The following is a 14,124-nucleotide window of genomic DNA, read 5'->3' as shown; positions in this document are numbered from 1 at the left end:
ACAGCAATTGTGTTGTTGCTTTACAGGAGTTGCTGCTAACTGTGCATCTGCTCTTGCCCAAATGGCTGCTGCCTCCTGTGTCCAAGAAGAGAAAGAGGAAAAAGAAATCCAAGAGCCCAGTGATACTATAGCTCAAGGTAACTATGTGATTAAATTACCTACCTTACCTCATATTGCCTGCAAAGATGCAACTGGAAAGTACATTGCCTACACATAGAAGAAGGACAGTGGGGAATGCACCACTCACTTGTAGGCATATGGGATGTATGTCTAGAGGCTTCAGTACATGTCCTGCTGTCCTAGGTTCTTAACGTTATCACAGAATAGTTATGTCACACTAGTTATATTTTATATGGAACTGAAATCAGTGGAACAACAGATAAGCCAACAGCATTTTTGAAATGTGCACTTTTTAAGCCTTGTGATACTAGTGCAACCAGAGGGCATCAGAGAAAGAGTCTTTTTTTTTTAGTGTGTTGGGTGGTAATATGAGCTAAGTTTGCATCCCTCTCCCTGTCTTGTGTATACATCCTTGGTTGTCTTTTGTCATCATCAGATATTTAAAACTGTTTCTGAATCATGTTAAAGGAAGCTGGAATAAAAAAAATTATATATGTATAACATGTAAAAAGTTCTGCATCTCTACACCACTACTTCAAACCCAGTGGAAGTCAGTAAAGTCAATTGTTGTCTCCAGTGGCTGTTTGGAGGAGCACATAGAATGTGTCTGACATCTGATTTCTAATGGCAAGAAGCCCATAACAAAACACAGTGTTGCACAAATGACCCTGCTTGGCACTTAAATTTGGTGTCTCAGTAGAGAAAACAAAACTGAATAGGCCTGAGCACAAACTAGCTTTTGACCACTCTGCTAGATATCACTGAAGCAAGTTGGCCAGGCCATGCTGAAGCAAAGAGGAGGCAGTAGCAGTAGCCAGACACCAACAGATCTGTTCTATGAAAGCTTGCAAAGCTTCAAAATTTATTTCCATTCCAATGCAGCATGAAATCTAAGCTTTTCAGAGATTCTCGGGAGAAAGAATGAGGTCCAAATGTTTGTAGTTCAGCTCAGGATTAGCTTTGCTTTGACAAGAGTATCCATTAACAAAAGCTCTTTGGTGAAACTTTTGTATGGAAATAAATGTGAAATCTGCAAATTCTTTTTTTTTTTTTTTCACTGTAGCAACGGAGATTTTGGTAAAAATAAATAAATATCGAGCCAGCTAGCTCCAAAGAGAAACATGTAATATCACTGGCAATCTGCATCTGTTCTGTGGGCAACAAGATGTGAATTTGGGGGTGGAGCGTGTCAATCTGGCATTGATGTTTTTCATGCATGTAAGATCGGTTAAAAGGGATTTTAATTTTAAAACTGCCTTATGTTTATTAGGAAGAAATAGGTTTCTCTGATTTGTTTTTTCTCTAAAATCCACGTTTTTTTATAGCTTTCAGACTGTATGCCTTTGCCATCACCCTGTATACAAACCAGTGTGTGTTTAAAAGCTGGAGAAGCTAATGTTTTTTGTTTTTTTTTTTTTTAATTTTTCATGCTGCAGTGAAACAGAAAGTGGAGCAGAAACTGGAGCAGATGGGAAAAGTGCAGGGTGTCTGCCTGCACACTGCTCATGTTTTGTGTATGGATGCAGTCCTTAACGTGGGCCTGGAAATGGGAAGCCACAATCAGGACTGTTGGCCTCATGTGTTCAGGTACTCACCAGCTTTCCCAAATGAAACAGAATTTCTACAATGTTGCCTGAAAGTAACAGACTGAGAAAAAGGATTTTACGTGCTCTGAGAGTGTTCTGTATAAACTGTGTCAGAGTGAATTAACGGCCATTATCTGTAAGAGAAAAGACAGTGCTGTTTTCCACACTATTCAGAGACAAAATCAATGCTTAGAAACTTCAAAGTTACTGGAAGACTGTGGCAGACCCAGGAACCTAAATGGCCTTTTCAGGCACCTCCACTAAACTATTTGCTATCTAGGCACATGGGAGGCCAAAGGATGTAAGAAGACAGGTTATCTGTGTGTAGTCTGAGAGTTAGAGATCATCTGTTTACAGTTTGAGGAAAAGATCCTGTGCATTGTATCTGGTTCAGATGTAGAAATCAGTGCCTGTGAATTGGCAGCAGGTTTCCGTGTAAGCTGGCTTCTCACAGTGACGGGGCCATGAAGCATCCGAGAGCTGTACATGCACTATCCTTCTGACTCACCTCTGGAGTGCCAACCCAAGTGTTTCTTCAGTGAGCCTGGTGATTAGTGGAGGGGAGGAGTTGTTGTTTTGGGGGTTTTATTCATCTTTTTCTTCTTCTGTTTGTTCTCAGGGTGTGTGAGTACATCAGCACGCTGGAGCACACCCACTTCAGTGATGGTGCTTCCAAGCCCTCCCTTACCATCACCCAGTCACAACAGGCACCTGGAGGGCTGCACCCAGACTCTGAGCCTGGGGAATCTCCCCAGGCACTGACCCCCGAGCAGGAGACCACCCTGAGCAGCAATCCTGTCATTCGGCCAGTTTCTATCCAGGAACTCATCAAGGAGAGCAGTAAGGGCAGAGCTTTTGACTTCCGTGGAGGCAGCCTGCTGTATGGGACCAGTGCTGCCAAGGCTGTTCTCACACTCTCCACGCAAGCTGACAGGTAAAAGCAGCACTGTCAGGAACCAAAATCCCTGGTCCCAAAACAGGACCAAAATGTACCTTTCTGTGGTGCAGTAGGGCGTGGTCTTTGTTGCCACTTGCTTCAGTTGAGTTTCACATGAGAGCTGCCTGTGTGTCACAACCAGCAGTTCCTAAAAGACCTGGTTTTCTGCATGTCTGCAGTACCTGCCCTGCAGGTACCAGACTGAGTGTGTCTTTGCGAAACAGTGAATATGCCAAGTAAATCAAATGCATCCTAAGAGTGGTGGATTTATTGCTTGCGTGTAAATTAATCAGTTGTGTTCATTAAAGCAAACAAAATAAGTGCGTGTCTTGTCCTGACAGGAAGGGTTGTCCTGACAGAACTGGTGTCAGTTAGAAAGCAGCTACTTCTGACAGGATTGTGTGGACAGCTTGTCAGCCTGCCCTAATGTGTCCGGAGGAGGAAGGGCCACCAAGCATGGTCACGGAATGGCTAGGTTACATGTCGCTACAACATGGTCTGTAGACTGATATGTCACAGACTTTTTCTCTATTTCTGCTATTCTTTTGGTAGCCCAGGCTAGAGTTCAAAATTTCCTGAGTTTGCATGCTTCTAATACCCTTTTTTCTCCAGCTGACATTCTGCATTTTTGATCTCTGCCCATAGGAGGGCGTTACTTGTAAATTCAGAGGAAAAAGTAATACATACTGACACTGCTTGTAGGAGTTTGACTCCATGCATGGAAAGTACCTTTTATTCAGGAAGCTTACAATACAACTTGGTTCCAAGAATTAGAGAAGAGCAGTACTGTAATTTTGACGATGCAGGTTTGATTTCTGCACTGTCACTTCAGTGCAGACATTATTAGGACTCAATCCTCAGTTTCCTAGGGCTATAGAAAGTTTTTCATGAAAAGCAATGTCAGAAAATCATATTTGTGTCAACTTGTGGCTGCACCATGTGAAATTTCACTATGATCTCTGTGGAACCCACCTCCTAGGTAAGCACAAGTTACTTCTTTAAGGGTACAGATTTTAACTCTTAAATGTTAGGAGCTCATTGCAGCTGAAAATAACAACTCTTGTTTATATTCCTAAATAGCAATTCAGGTACAGCAACTTTAGGTCTAAGACTTGAATTAATTTGTGTTTCAGGTAAGGGTTTGTAACTTCAGATGGAGCAGACTGGTGTAACTCTAAAGTCAGTGAAGCTATGATGATCTGTGTTGTGCGGACTGGGCATATTCTCACTGTTTTTTTGATTACTGGCCCATGAACTGCTTATAGCATTAAGATACGGTAATGGGGAAGCGTTGATTCCTTGAAAAAGTGACTTTTTGTTTTAGTACTGCAGTTGAATCTTGGAAGGGTTCTGGTTGGTCCTACAGCACTCTGCTTTCCACCCACCAATTAATAAAGCTTCTGCATCAAAGTCTTTCTGTAGCACTGTATAAATGAAAAAGCCCTCAATAACCGAATGTGTTACCAAAGGCAACACATAGCAGCAGTGTACAAATAAGGGTTTTCCTCTAACACACACATTTAAGTCTGCGTCTCTTGAATTTTTCAATTAGATTCTGTTCTTTTACTCACAGGCTCTTTGAAGATGCTGCTGACAAGTTAAACTTGGTGGCATTGGCAGGCTTCCTTTCCCAGCTCAAGAAGGCTTCGCAGGCCCAGCTTTTCCATTCAGTCACAGATACAGTTGATTACTCCCTTGCAATGCCAGGTAAATTGCCCGAAGATCCCTTACAGAGTTCGGTGTTTCATATACAACTGTGCTGCTTACAGGACTTGCTTTGTATTCTTACAGTTTTAATTTTTCCAATTGAAATTTCAAGGTATAAATAAAACACAGTATTTAGTCTAATAAGATCTTTCTGTTGGATCAATTCAAAGTCTTTAGAAAAGGTTGAGTGCTTTTTTTTGGACAGGGACCACATCCACAGCTGCTATGAAACACTTCAGAGGACATTCATTTGGTTCTTGGACTTCGGGGGTGTTAATTATGCACAGATATTTAATCACAGCTCCATTTTGGAGCCAAATCCAGTAAGGAAACTCGGGTGAACGTAGACCTAAGACAGTGGATTTAGGTTAGACATTTGACAGTGGGATAACCTCAGAAGCGTTCAGAAAATGAGTGATAGCAAACAAAGCACACAGCTGAAGAATGTTAAGTATCACAGTGGGATTTGTCCTGCTTGCTCTTCCCCAGCAGAGTGGAGCATATGCCTTACAGTACAAAGCCTGTAAATTGTAATTTCCATCACTGTATCAAACAGAGCAGAAGGATTGGACCCAAAGGAAGATACTTCACTTAAATTTGTGCTGTGCCTTTAGAAGTTACATTAGTCATACGGGCTTTATTCTGTCCTGTGGCAGACATGGATTTTATCTGGTATATGTCTCCAATTTAATCGAATTCCCTTCTCCCTGAAGTGCTACTTGTCATTTTCTCAATGTGACCCTTCAGGTTGTTCACTTTTTGCTCTTGCTTGTTTCCAGACCTCAACATTCGTCACTGTTTTTAATAAATAGTGATCCTCTTATCATGCACGTAGTAGTCAATCAACAGTAGTTAGTAATAATGAAATTAAACTTAGGATAGAACAATTAATTGCTTTTTTATATATATATATTAAAAGTGGTATGTCCCCTGATTACATCTTCTGTTTGAGATAAAAGCACCAGTATATTTTAAATGAGAGAATGAAATGTCTTTCCAAATGTTGTAAGAGCAACAGAAGATTAATCTCTTTCAATACGAAATAACAAGTATTACTGGCTGGGGAACAGGAAAGTATTTTCTCACATTCTCTGCTCTGTATCCTTTGCTTCATAAGAAATGCAAAAGGACAAACCAAAACTAAATAATTTGCAGTTTGTATTCTTTCCTGTAGATGTCATCAAGGGTTTTTGCAACTACTATTTTGGGTCTTAAGCAAGGAGTTAAATAATTGATATTAACTTTTCTGCACTACTTCTCCAAGCCTAGGTCTTTAAAATGTTTGCAAAACAAATGATCACTTAAGTAAAAAAAAAGTGTGTTTAATAAGTTGTTCTTAAAACTTGGGTCCATCTCCTGTTCTTTACCTACATGGGCATAGGATGTGTTTTACATTGATTTTTTTCTTTTTTCTTTTTTTTTCCTCCACCCGCACCCTCCCCAATTTAATACTAATAATTTCTGCCCTGATTTAAATTCCAATGTAGACATTTAGAGATGGAGGAGCTGCTGTTGCTTAGCTTCCATTTATTTTCTTATACTTTCTTGTAGGTGAAGTAAAATCTATCCAGGACAGGAAAAGTGCACTTCACTTGTTCCGACTTGGTGATGCCATGCTCAGAATTGTAAGGAGTAAATCTCGCCCATTGCTCCACCTCATGCGCTGCTGGAGCCTGGTGGCACCCCACCTTGTAGAGGTAGGAGCAGGGGGAAAAAATGGGAATGTGTGCAAGAGATGGCAAAGCTGAAAAAGGTGGAGAAGGCTTGATTCCTCTTAAAATGTATATCAACCCTCAACATTGTCAAATCTGGTTACAGTCCAGTGGGGGTATTGTGCATACTGTGTCATATATTGCGATACTGCCACCGAGGAGTGCACTTTTAAATAACTGAAATGGGCAGGTCCAGGGGCAGCGTGTTGGATTTTTTTGTAACATGATACTTCGTGTGTGTCTATGGTGAAAAAACTGAAACCACCCTAAGAGGTTACAAGTAATTCCTCCATCTACCTATTTTCCCAGTCAAGGTCTGCATCCTTGCAAGTCTTCCCATAAAAGGATGCAGGCTTTCTTTTCCCCCGTGAAGCCAGCTCAACTGGGAAGATGGTGACATTTTTCCCTTTTCTTCTCCTTCCTTGTGAACCCTGGTCAGTGGCATGCCAGTAGCAGCCATGTAATGGATTTCAGTCATAACAAATGACCTTTCCTCAGCCGAACTTTCAGTCTTATCTGGTGAAATGCTGGTGTCTCGACTTCTCAGAGCTTTTTGACTTGTATCATTGTTATGAATAAACGTGCAGTACTTCCTTTCTTTCTGTTGGTGAGGTATGTGGTGTCTGTCATCTGCCCAGGTCTGTTGGGAGCATGCTTCTCTGGAGTTTTAAGATGAGCTGTTCAATAAATTGCCATAGCACTTCATTTCATTGACTCAAGAAAATGTGTGGACTATCTTACAGCAGAGTTCAGACATTGGGGAGTCTTAGTGGAATCCCTCTAAGTGAAGTAGAAATAGCAGAGAATAGCTTTGTTGTATGCTTTAACAGCCCTTTATCTTGAAAACTAGTGTCTCACTTGCCTTTGGATGCAGCCTGAGACCAGTTTAAATACTTTTCATGTTTTGAACACTTTTAAGTCTTTTATGATCTCAAGCCAGTTTAAACTCAAGTACCTTCCATGATTTTAGAATGCAGGGGTGGTCAGTCTTTTTGGTTGACTTCGGTGCAGACGAGGGCATTAGTGGGAAGGAGCAAGATCAAGGAAAGGACAGAATTTAGCATAACCTGCGTAGTTGCTCAAAACAGTAACTTTCTGTCCAGAATCACTGGTGTTTAATTTTTTAATAGTGTTTCCAAAAGTGATGAGAACCTTCTCACTTTAAGTTCCATAAAAAGCCAAATAGAAACTGACATTTTGTCATTCATAGATAGGTATGGTGAATATATGCAGAAACTACCTTTGTGAAGGGAAAAATGGTCACATGGTAGAAACAAAGTCAACATTTCACACGAGTTCTGTTCTGTGGGTTTTATTATTTAATTTATTTGATTTTAGCTCTGGGCTTTTTGAATTGTCAGCAAGCCTTCATGCATCTGTGGAACTCCAAGCAGCTCAGAGTTTCAGTCATCTGTTTCCATGGCAGTACTCACCCATTTTAATTGCAGTGGGGTCCCTAGTCACATTAGTGGTGAAGCCATTTTTAGGGTTCGGCAGCATGAAGTGCTTACCTCCCTTAAAAGTGTCTCACCGAAACTCTAATACTCCTCCTTTCCCTGCAGGCTGCCTGTCATAAGGAGAGACATGTGTCTCGGAAGGCTGTCTCCTTCATCCATGACATCCTCACTGAAGTGCTGACAGACTGGAATGAGCCTTCTCATTTTCACTTTAACGAGGCGCTTTTCCGCCCCTTTGAGCGTATCATGCAGCTAGAGCTGTGTGATGAGGATGTCCAAGACCAGGCAAGTCAGCCCTGATCAGGGTATCTGTATCTGGCCTACCACACCCATAAGAAGGATGGTCTCCAGAGTGTACTTGGTTCACTTGAGAGTGTTTACCAAATTCCCTTCAAATGGTGCCCCTTGACCATCTTCAAGGAATCAGGACGGCTCTGCCTACCTAAGCCGGCATTGTGGTAGAGCACAGAGACAGTGCACCTGGCTTTAAAGCAATTACATAAAACTTTTATATTATCTAAAAAAAATAATAACAACTTAGTCTGGACTGACATAGTGAAATCTAGGAATGTGTTTAAAGCCATCCTCATTCCTTCTGAAGGTCCATCTATGTATCAGTTCTGTTTTTTTGGTGTTATTCTTTTAACCTCTCCTACACTGTCTGCAGGTGGTCACCTCTATAGGAGAGTTGGTGGAAATGTGTTCTACCCAGATCCAGTCAGGATGGAGACCCCTGTTCAGTGCCCTGGAAACAGTGCACAGCAGCAGCAGCAAGTTAGAGGTTAAAGAGTACCTTGTAGGAGAATACTCTATGGGTAAGGACTTACTGCACTGTTTCATATGTGCTTTTGTTTCCCTTTCTTATTCCTTGGGGACACAGTAACTAACTAAATATATTTAAATGCCCTACCTGAAAAGTGGCACTTAGCAGTGGTACTGCAATACTCCAGGACCATACTGAAGTATCTGGTTTATTAGTTTGGATGTGAGGGAAAGCAGAGGTATTGTTCTGACTTTTTATCTTCTAGATTCTAGCAGATGAGTAGAATGAGAAAGAAATGTTTCAAACCTACTTGAACATTTCTGGGCAAAACAGTAGTGAAGGAGTACTGAGCTTGGCTGGGCCCTTGTCACTGTCCTGCTAGAGAAAGGAAAGGACACTGTGTACAACCACCACGTCTCATGTGGACTGTCTTTCTTACTATGTGATACCTATTGCTTTTATACATCAGGGTAAGTTACTGTAATAATCTAGGCAAGTGCTTATCCAGGCGCTTAATCACAAGGCTTCAAATTGCTAGCACTATTACAAACCATGTTTGCTGTAAGAATGATTCCGCATCCCTCGCAGAGATGTTTGCTTGTGTGGAAACTGGGTAATATGGGAAAATCACTTTAATCTGGTCTTTTGCCCCATTAGAAGGTATTTTTAAATGTTACAAGTCATGTGTAAAGGATATGGTTTTCCTCCTAAATTTTGTCTTTCAGATCTGTTATGATCAATGGCAAAATGCAAGTGTATAGAGCTTTTGAAGACTGAAAACCTACTTAGGAAAGCAAGGCTATTTTGTTACTGTATAGTCTGAATAGTTTTCCATGTGACCACTGTCATCTTGGCAGTTGTCAAGAACTAAACCAGAAACCTCCACCAAACAGAAGTGTCAGCTACTGAGCTGAGTTCAAGAGCTCAAACCTGCTCTTACCATTTGGGCAAGCATAAGCTGATATTTTTCACAGATAAGGCAAAGGAGGGAGTCTGTATTACTTCCTATGAAGGGCTACATGAGTTGTCTCAGGAGCAAGAGAAGGCTATACCTCTAAGATCATTTCTGTCTCTGCCCAGAATAGAAGAGATTCTACGGATTCAGTTAAATTGTTGAAAAACCTTTGAAAAATCACATTTATGGGGGACGGGGAATAGTTCTCATCTTGTTATTTCCACAGGAAAACGCCAGGCTCCAGTGTTTGATGTCTTTGAAGCATTTCTAAACACAGACAGCATCCAGGTCTTTGCCAATGCTGCCACCAGTTATATTATGTGCCTTATGAAGTTTGTCAAAGGACTGGGTAAATATTTTCATTTTCCTTTTATCCTATTAAGTCTTGGTATGTCAAACTTGATCCTGCAGAAGAGGAGAATTCTGTTATGTAATACATAGTATGGTAGGGAGGAGAGAGGCAGTGAAGAAATTGAGTCCAGAATGCTTTAAAAAAATAAAATCAAGACCAAGGGATTATTTCAGAAATATTTTTGATGCTATCAATTCTTCAAGTTGTTATAGCAGCAAAGACGCATCTCACTATTAAATGTCTGTTTCATTTGATCTTAATTTGCATCAGGACTTGCTTATGTTCATTTAATTAAAAAAAAAACCTCAAAACCCAGATTATTGCAGAAATGGCCTAGCATTGTGCAGTGATAGCATGGATTGTCTGCAACAGAACAGAGTATGTTTTATATTCAGTGGTCAAAGCCACATGGCTCCTTTTTACCCTTGCTTGCCTCAGCAGCAGTAGTTTGGCATATGCAGTGCTGAAAACCTTCTGAACCTTCAGTGAGATCATGAGCATTGCAACTAACAACACTCTGTCCCCTTGATTAGTTTTTTTGTTGTGTTACTGAGGGCAGTGGAGACCAGGCGTGTCAAGTCAAGGTGACCCTGCAGAGTAATTGTGATGCTTCATCGAACTTCAGAACAAAGGCAAATGGTGCTGGGTCATTCTGCCCCCATGTTCATGTTCCCTGGCTTGCTTTTATCATTAGAATTTGACACGTTTTGTTGAACTGTGACAATGATTTTTTTTTTTCCTTATGTAAATTGCAAAACTTCTAATGAGTGGTAAAATGGGGCTTTTTTTTAATATGTATATTAATTCACAGAGGTATCTAGGTCTGTAAGCAACTCCCTTCGATTTAAATGAAGCACCTAACTGCAGCAGATCTGGTCTTTAATGTTACTCTCATCTTACTAAGCCATTTCACCATTGATTTCAACGGAGGCAGAATTCAGCTTGTGATGACAGACCGGTATTGTAATTGTTACTACAAAAGAGAAACAAACTTACATGTCCAGTACCAGTAGAGGGAACTCACGTTCCTTCTGGAGAACTTAAAAGCCTCTCTTATATTTCTTTACGTTTCTTACTTTCATGAAATAAGTTTGTCCCCTTTATGGTTACATGTCAAAAAGCAAGATACTTTTTTGTATTAAAGGTAGTAGGACTATGGGATACTTCAGTACTGAGTGATAGCAAATATACTAGTTTTATGTTAAAATGCACATAAATGGTAAAGGATTCAAACTTCACTGGCTAACTTGGCTGATCTCAATAGTAGACCAGACTTTAAAATACATTATGGAGGAAATAGTTAAGGGCATAGAAAAAGCAAATAAATGTAGTGAAAGGAGAATAAAGTAGGATTTAATAAAAGGGTTTAATATTTATCTTGTGTTTTTTATGAGAGGAATAGCTTTTAAGGCAATAAAATGTTAATGTATATAGGCATTTAGTAAAGCTTCCGATTTGGCACTGAATGAGAAGTAGTTGGCTAAACTGGAAAAATGGTTATGAGCCAAGTATTCTGGGGTGAGCAGAACACTGGCTGAGCGGGGAGAAAAACAGACTGTGCAGACAGGGAAAATGCTGGAGTGAATGGAGTTATCCAGGGAGGAGCTCTGCAGCAGGATGCCTTGGAACTGGTCTGCTTATTTAATACAGTTAGTGAAGCTGACCTAAAAGTAGGAGTCTGCTGGTGCCACAGAGTTAGTAATACCTGTGATACTGAGACACTAGAGCCTGAGGATATCATGCAATTGAAACTTTGAGACCTTGACACCTGAGTTAGACAGCAGAAGGAAATATTGTAGCACAGAATATAAAATGGTGCATTTAAGGAGTGAGAAAACTAAAAGGAAGAACTTGTGGTAGAAGAATTCTCCAGGGCACTGAGGTGCAAATGAATAGAAAAAAATTAGTATATTGATTGAGCAAAGGGTGAATATGAGCAAGTAATTCATACACGCATGGAGAAAAGTGAAGTGGAGTCAATATGACATGGCTATAAGGTATGATTATAAGAACTCCCAAAGGCTCTACTACAGAGTTATTAAATAGGCATGTATTTATTAAAGCACTTATTCATATAGAAGTCCATGTATAAACTGTGACCAGTATTACTGTATTGTTTGTATGAGAATCACCTGGTTGTCATCTAATAAGATCAAACAAAAGATGTTTTCTGGATTCTATTCAGACATTAGGGCACAACTGAATGAAAAGGAAAACTAATGCTCTGTTTGTTTCTCTTCTGTCCTTCCCAATGCTGCCTTTCCTATCCCCAGGGGAAGTAGATTGTAAGGAGATGGGTGACTGTGTGCCAGGATCAGGATCTGCGTCTACAGACTTGTGCCTTCCCGCGCTTGATTACCTCAGGAGATGTTCTCAGGTATGATGAACAATCTTATACAGGTACTAACCTGGCCTAGGAAGCAGTTCTAACCTCCAGGCTTTGCATCAATGGTTAAATGGTTTGCATGAACACAACAGAATCTGTGGTAAGCCTGATGGTAATAACCTGCGCTGCCAGATGGAGAGTGGCAATCTGAAGGAATCTCGTACCTTCTAGGCCAGCTAACGGTGGGAAAACTGAGGAGATGAGAACACTCAGACCCAAGGCGCATGTGGGAAAATGTGAATGTTCAAAACCTAGTAGTAACGTATTCAAAGCTACATTCATTCTTATTTAAACAGTTACTGTAAACAGTGTTTGGAATAAAGGAGGGAAAAAAAAAAACCCTGAGAATTCTCCGATCTTAAGAAGAGCAAGAGGTTACACACTCTAAAACACAGCAGCAGCTTATCTGTACCATGAAAACATATCTGAAGCTCAAAGCAAACCTCTAACAATTAGAGTGCTGGCATGTTTCCTGTAATCTCCTTGCACACAGCACAGATTATTATCCAGGGTTATTAGGACGCTTTTTGTCTGATTTTATAATGTTGTTTGTATTTCTGTAGTACCTGCAGGTTGGTACTACTTTTTGTTGGACCCAGGCCATGTTTTTTCTGGGTACAATACCAATGCATAACAAAGGATATTACCACAGCTGAAAGGACTTAATATCTAAATTCAGAGATAATGGGTGGATTCAGTACAGAGACTGACAGGAGAAGGAAGGACGAAAGCAGCTCAAAATAATAAACAGCAGACATATCAAACTGTACTTGTTCACCTAAAAAAATTTAGTGAATATGTGTATATCTAATGTATGTTCTGTCTATACATTATGCGTATCACATCACTATTCCTCATCCTTACAAACCCCAGTCCACAGTGAGGCAGAAATATTTTCTCCTCTTTAAAAAGAAGTAGCCATTTTTATGTTGTTATACCTTTGAACTTGCCAGTAGAAGAAGAACAGGAATGACTAAAAAGAAATTCTGTCTGTATATTGCAAATACATGGTTGACTTTAGAAAGGCCTGCTAAAATCCTGGTGTCATCCCAGATATAGCACAATTCTGCAAAGTTTGTATTTTTTGTGTAATGGACAATCCAGGCAACGAAGCTCTGAAGTAAACCTGTACAGGTCCTTTTATCAGTATTTGCTTAGTCCTTCAGAGCTCCAGAATATTCTGTGTACAGCTAATGGAGCTTCTTAGGTCATAGGTGCAATCAGTAAGCAGTAACATTTGTCTTTCACAAATAAGGAGGAAGCACACTCCCTTCCCAAAATATGTTATTTAAATTGCTTTTCTCCCTCTCTTTCTCCCCCCAACACCTTACTTGTCAATGAACAGAAGAATTCTGGCCTCTAGTTGCGTTCTTCATTTACACTATTGCTGGATGAACAGAACAGATGCTGACATCATGGTGCTTTCATAGCTTTTATTTTATTTTACGTACCTGTGTTGTATGTGATAGCTTTTACAAACTTTCCCATATGTATTTATCTTCTCTTCTCTTTTTTTTTCTCTCTCTCTTCTCCCCCCTCCCTCCTAGTTGTTAGCCAAAATCTATAAAATGCCCTTGAAACCCATCTTCCTCAGTGGCCGGCTGGTTAACTTGCCCCGAAGAGTGCAGGAACAGTCAGCCAGCAGTGAGGATGGTATTGAGTGCATCCTTTCTGACTTTGATGATGACACGGGTGAGTGCATGGAAAGCAGTAAATGCGGAATTAATCAGTTGCTTCTTCTACATGTCTCTCTAAATTTTGCCAACACACACACACACACACACACACACACACACGAACACACGAACACACACGAACACAGAGCTTGGAAGTTCAGGTCACATCATCTTCTTTATGTTAAAAGGTACAGCTCATATATGAGAAAAATACAACCCCTCTCTTGGGACAAGATAATAATATTTTAATTAACCTGATATTCATAATACAACCAGTATATATTTCTGAGAGCTAACACAAAAATACTTTCTAGACCACAGCTGAAGTAAAGGAGTGAAAACCTTTTAAGGTTGGTATTGGCAGGCCTGCCTTTAACAGAAAAAATATCAGTGTAGAGTTAGAGTTTAGAAAGATGAAGAATACTTGTTTAAATATGCTTCCAGACTTACATCCCGTGGCCTGTTGAGCTAAA

The 14,124-nt window shown here is 40.2% G+C and overlaps 1 protein-coding gene across 1 annotated transcript in view; it reads left to right on the top strand.

The window, feature by feature from the left end:
- The window catches only part of ARFGEF3 (ARFGEF family member 3), a 95,647-nt gene that overhangs the window by 65,250 nt on the left and 16,273 nt on the right, over window positions 1-14,124 (top strand). The window contains exons 17-26 of the mRNA XM_068401787.1: window positions 27-137; window positions 1,557-1,707; window positions 2,326-2,640; window positions 4,217-4,350; window positions 5,902-6,047; window positions 7,625-7,804; window positions 8,187-8,334; window positions 9,464-9,586; window positions 11,863-11,966; window positions 13,523-13,667. Coding sequence (XP_068257888.1) covers window positions 27-137; window positions 1,557-1,707; window positions 2,326-2,640; window positions 4,217-4,350; window positions 5,902-6,047; window positions 7,625-7,804; window positions 8,187-8,334; window positions 9,464-9,586; window positions 11,863-11,966; window positions 13,523-13,667 — 1,557 coding nt within the window. The remainder of the gene's footprint in view (window positions 1-26; window positions 138-1,556; window positions 1,708-2,325; window positions 2,641-4,216; window positions 4,351-5,901; window positions 6,048-7,624; window positions 7,805-8,186; window positions 8,335-9,463; window positions 9,587-11,862; window positions 11,967-13,522; window positions 13,668-14,124) is intronic.

Source organism: Nyctibius grandis, chromosome 1, assembly GCF_013368605.1.
Source record: "Nyctibius grandis isolate bNycGra1 chromosome 1, bNycGra1.pri, whole genome shotgun sequence".
NCBI classification, from domain to species: Eukaryota; Metazoa; Chordata; class Aves; order Nyctibiiformes; family Nyctibiidae; genus Nyctibius; species Nyctibius grandis.
The sequence above is the reverse complement of the archived record's forward strand: the minus strand, read 5'-3'. Positions and strand labels throughout refer to the sequence as shown.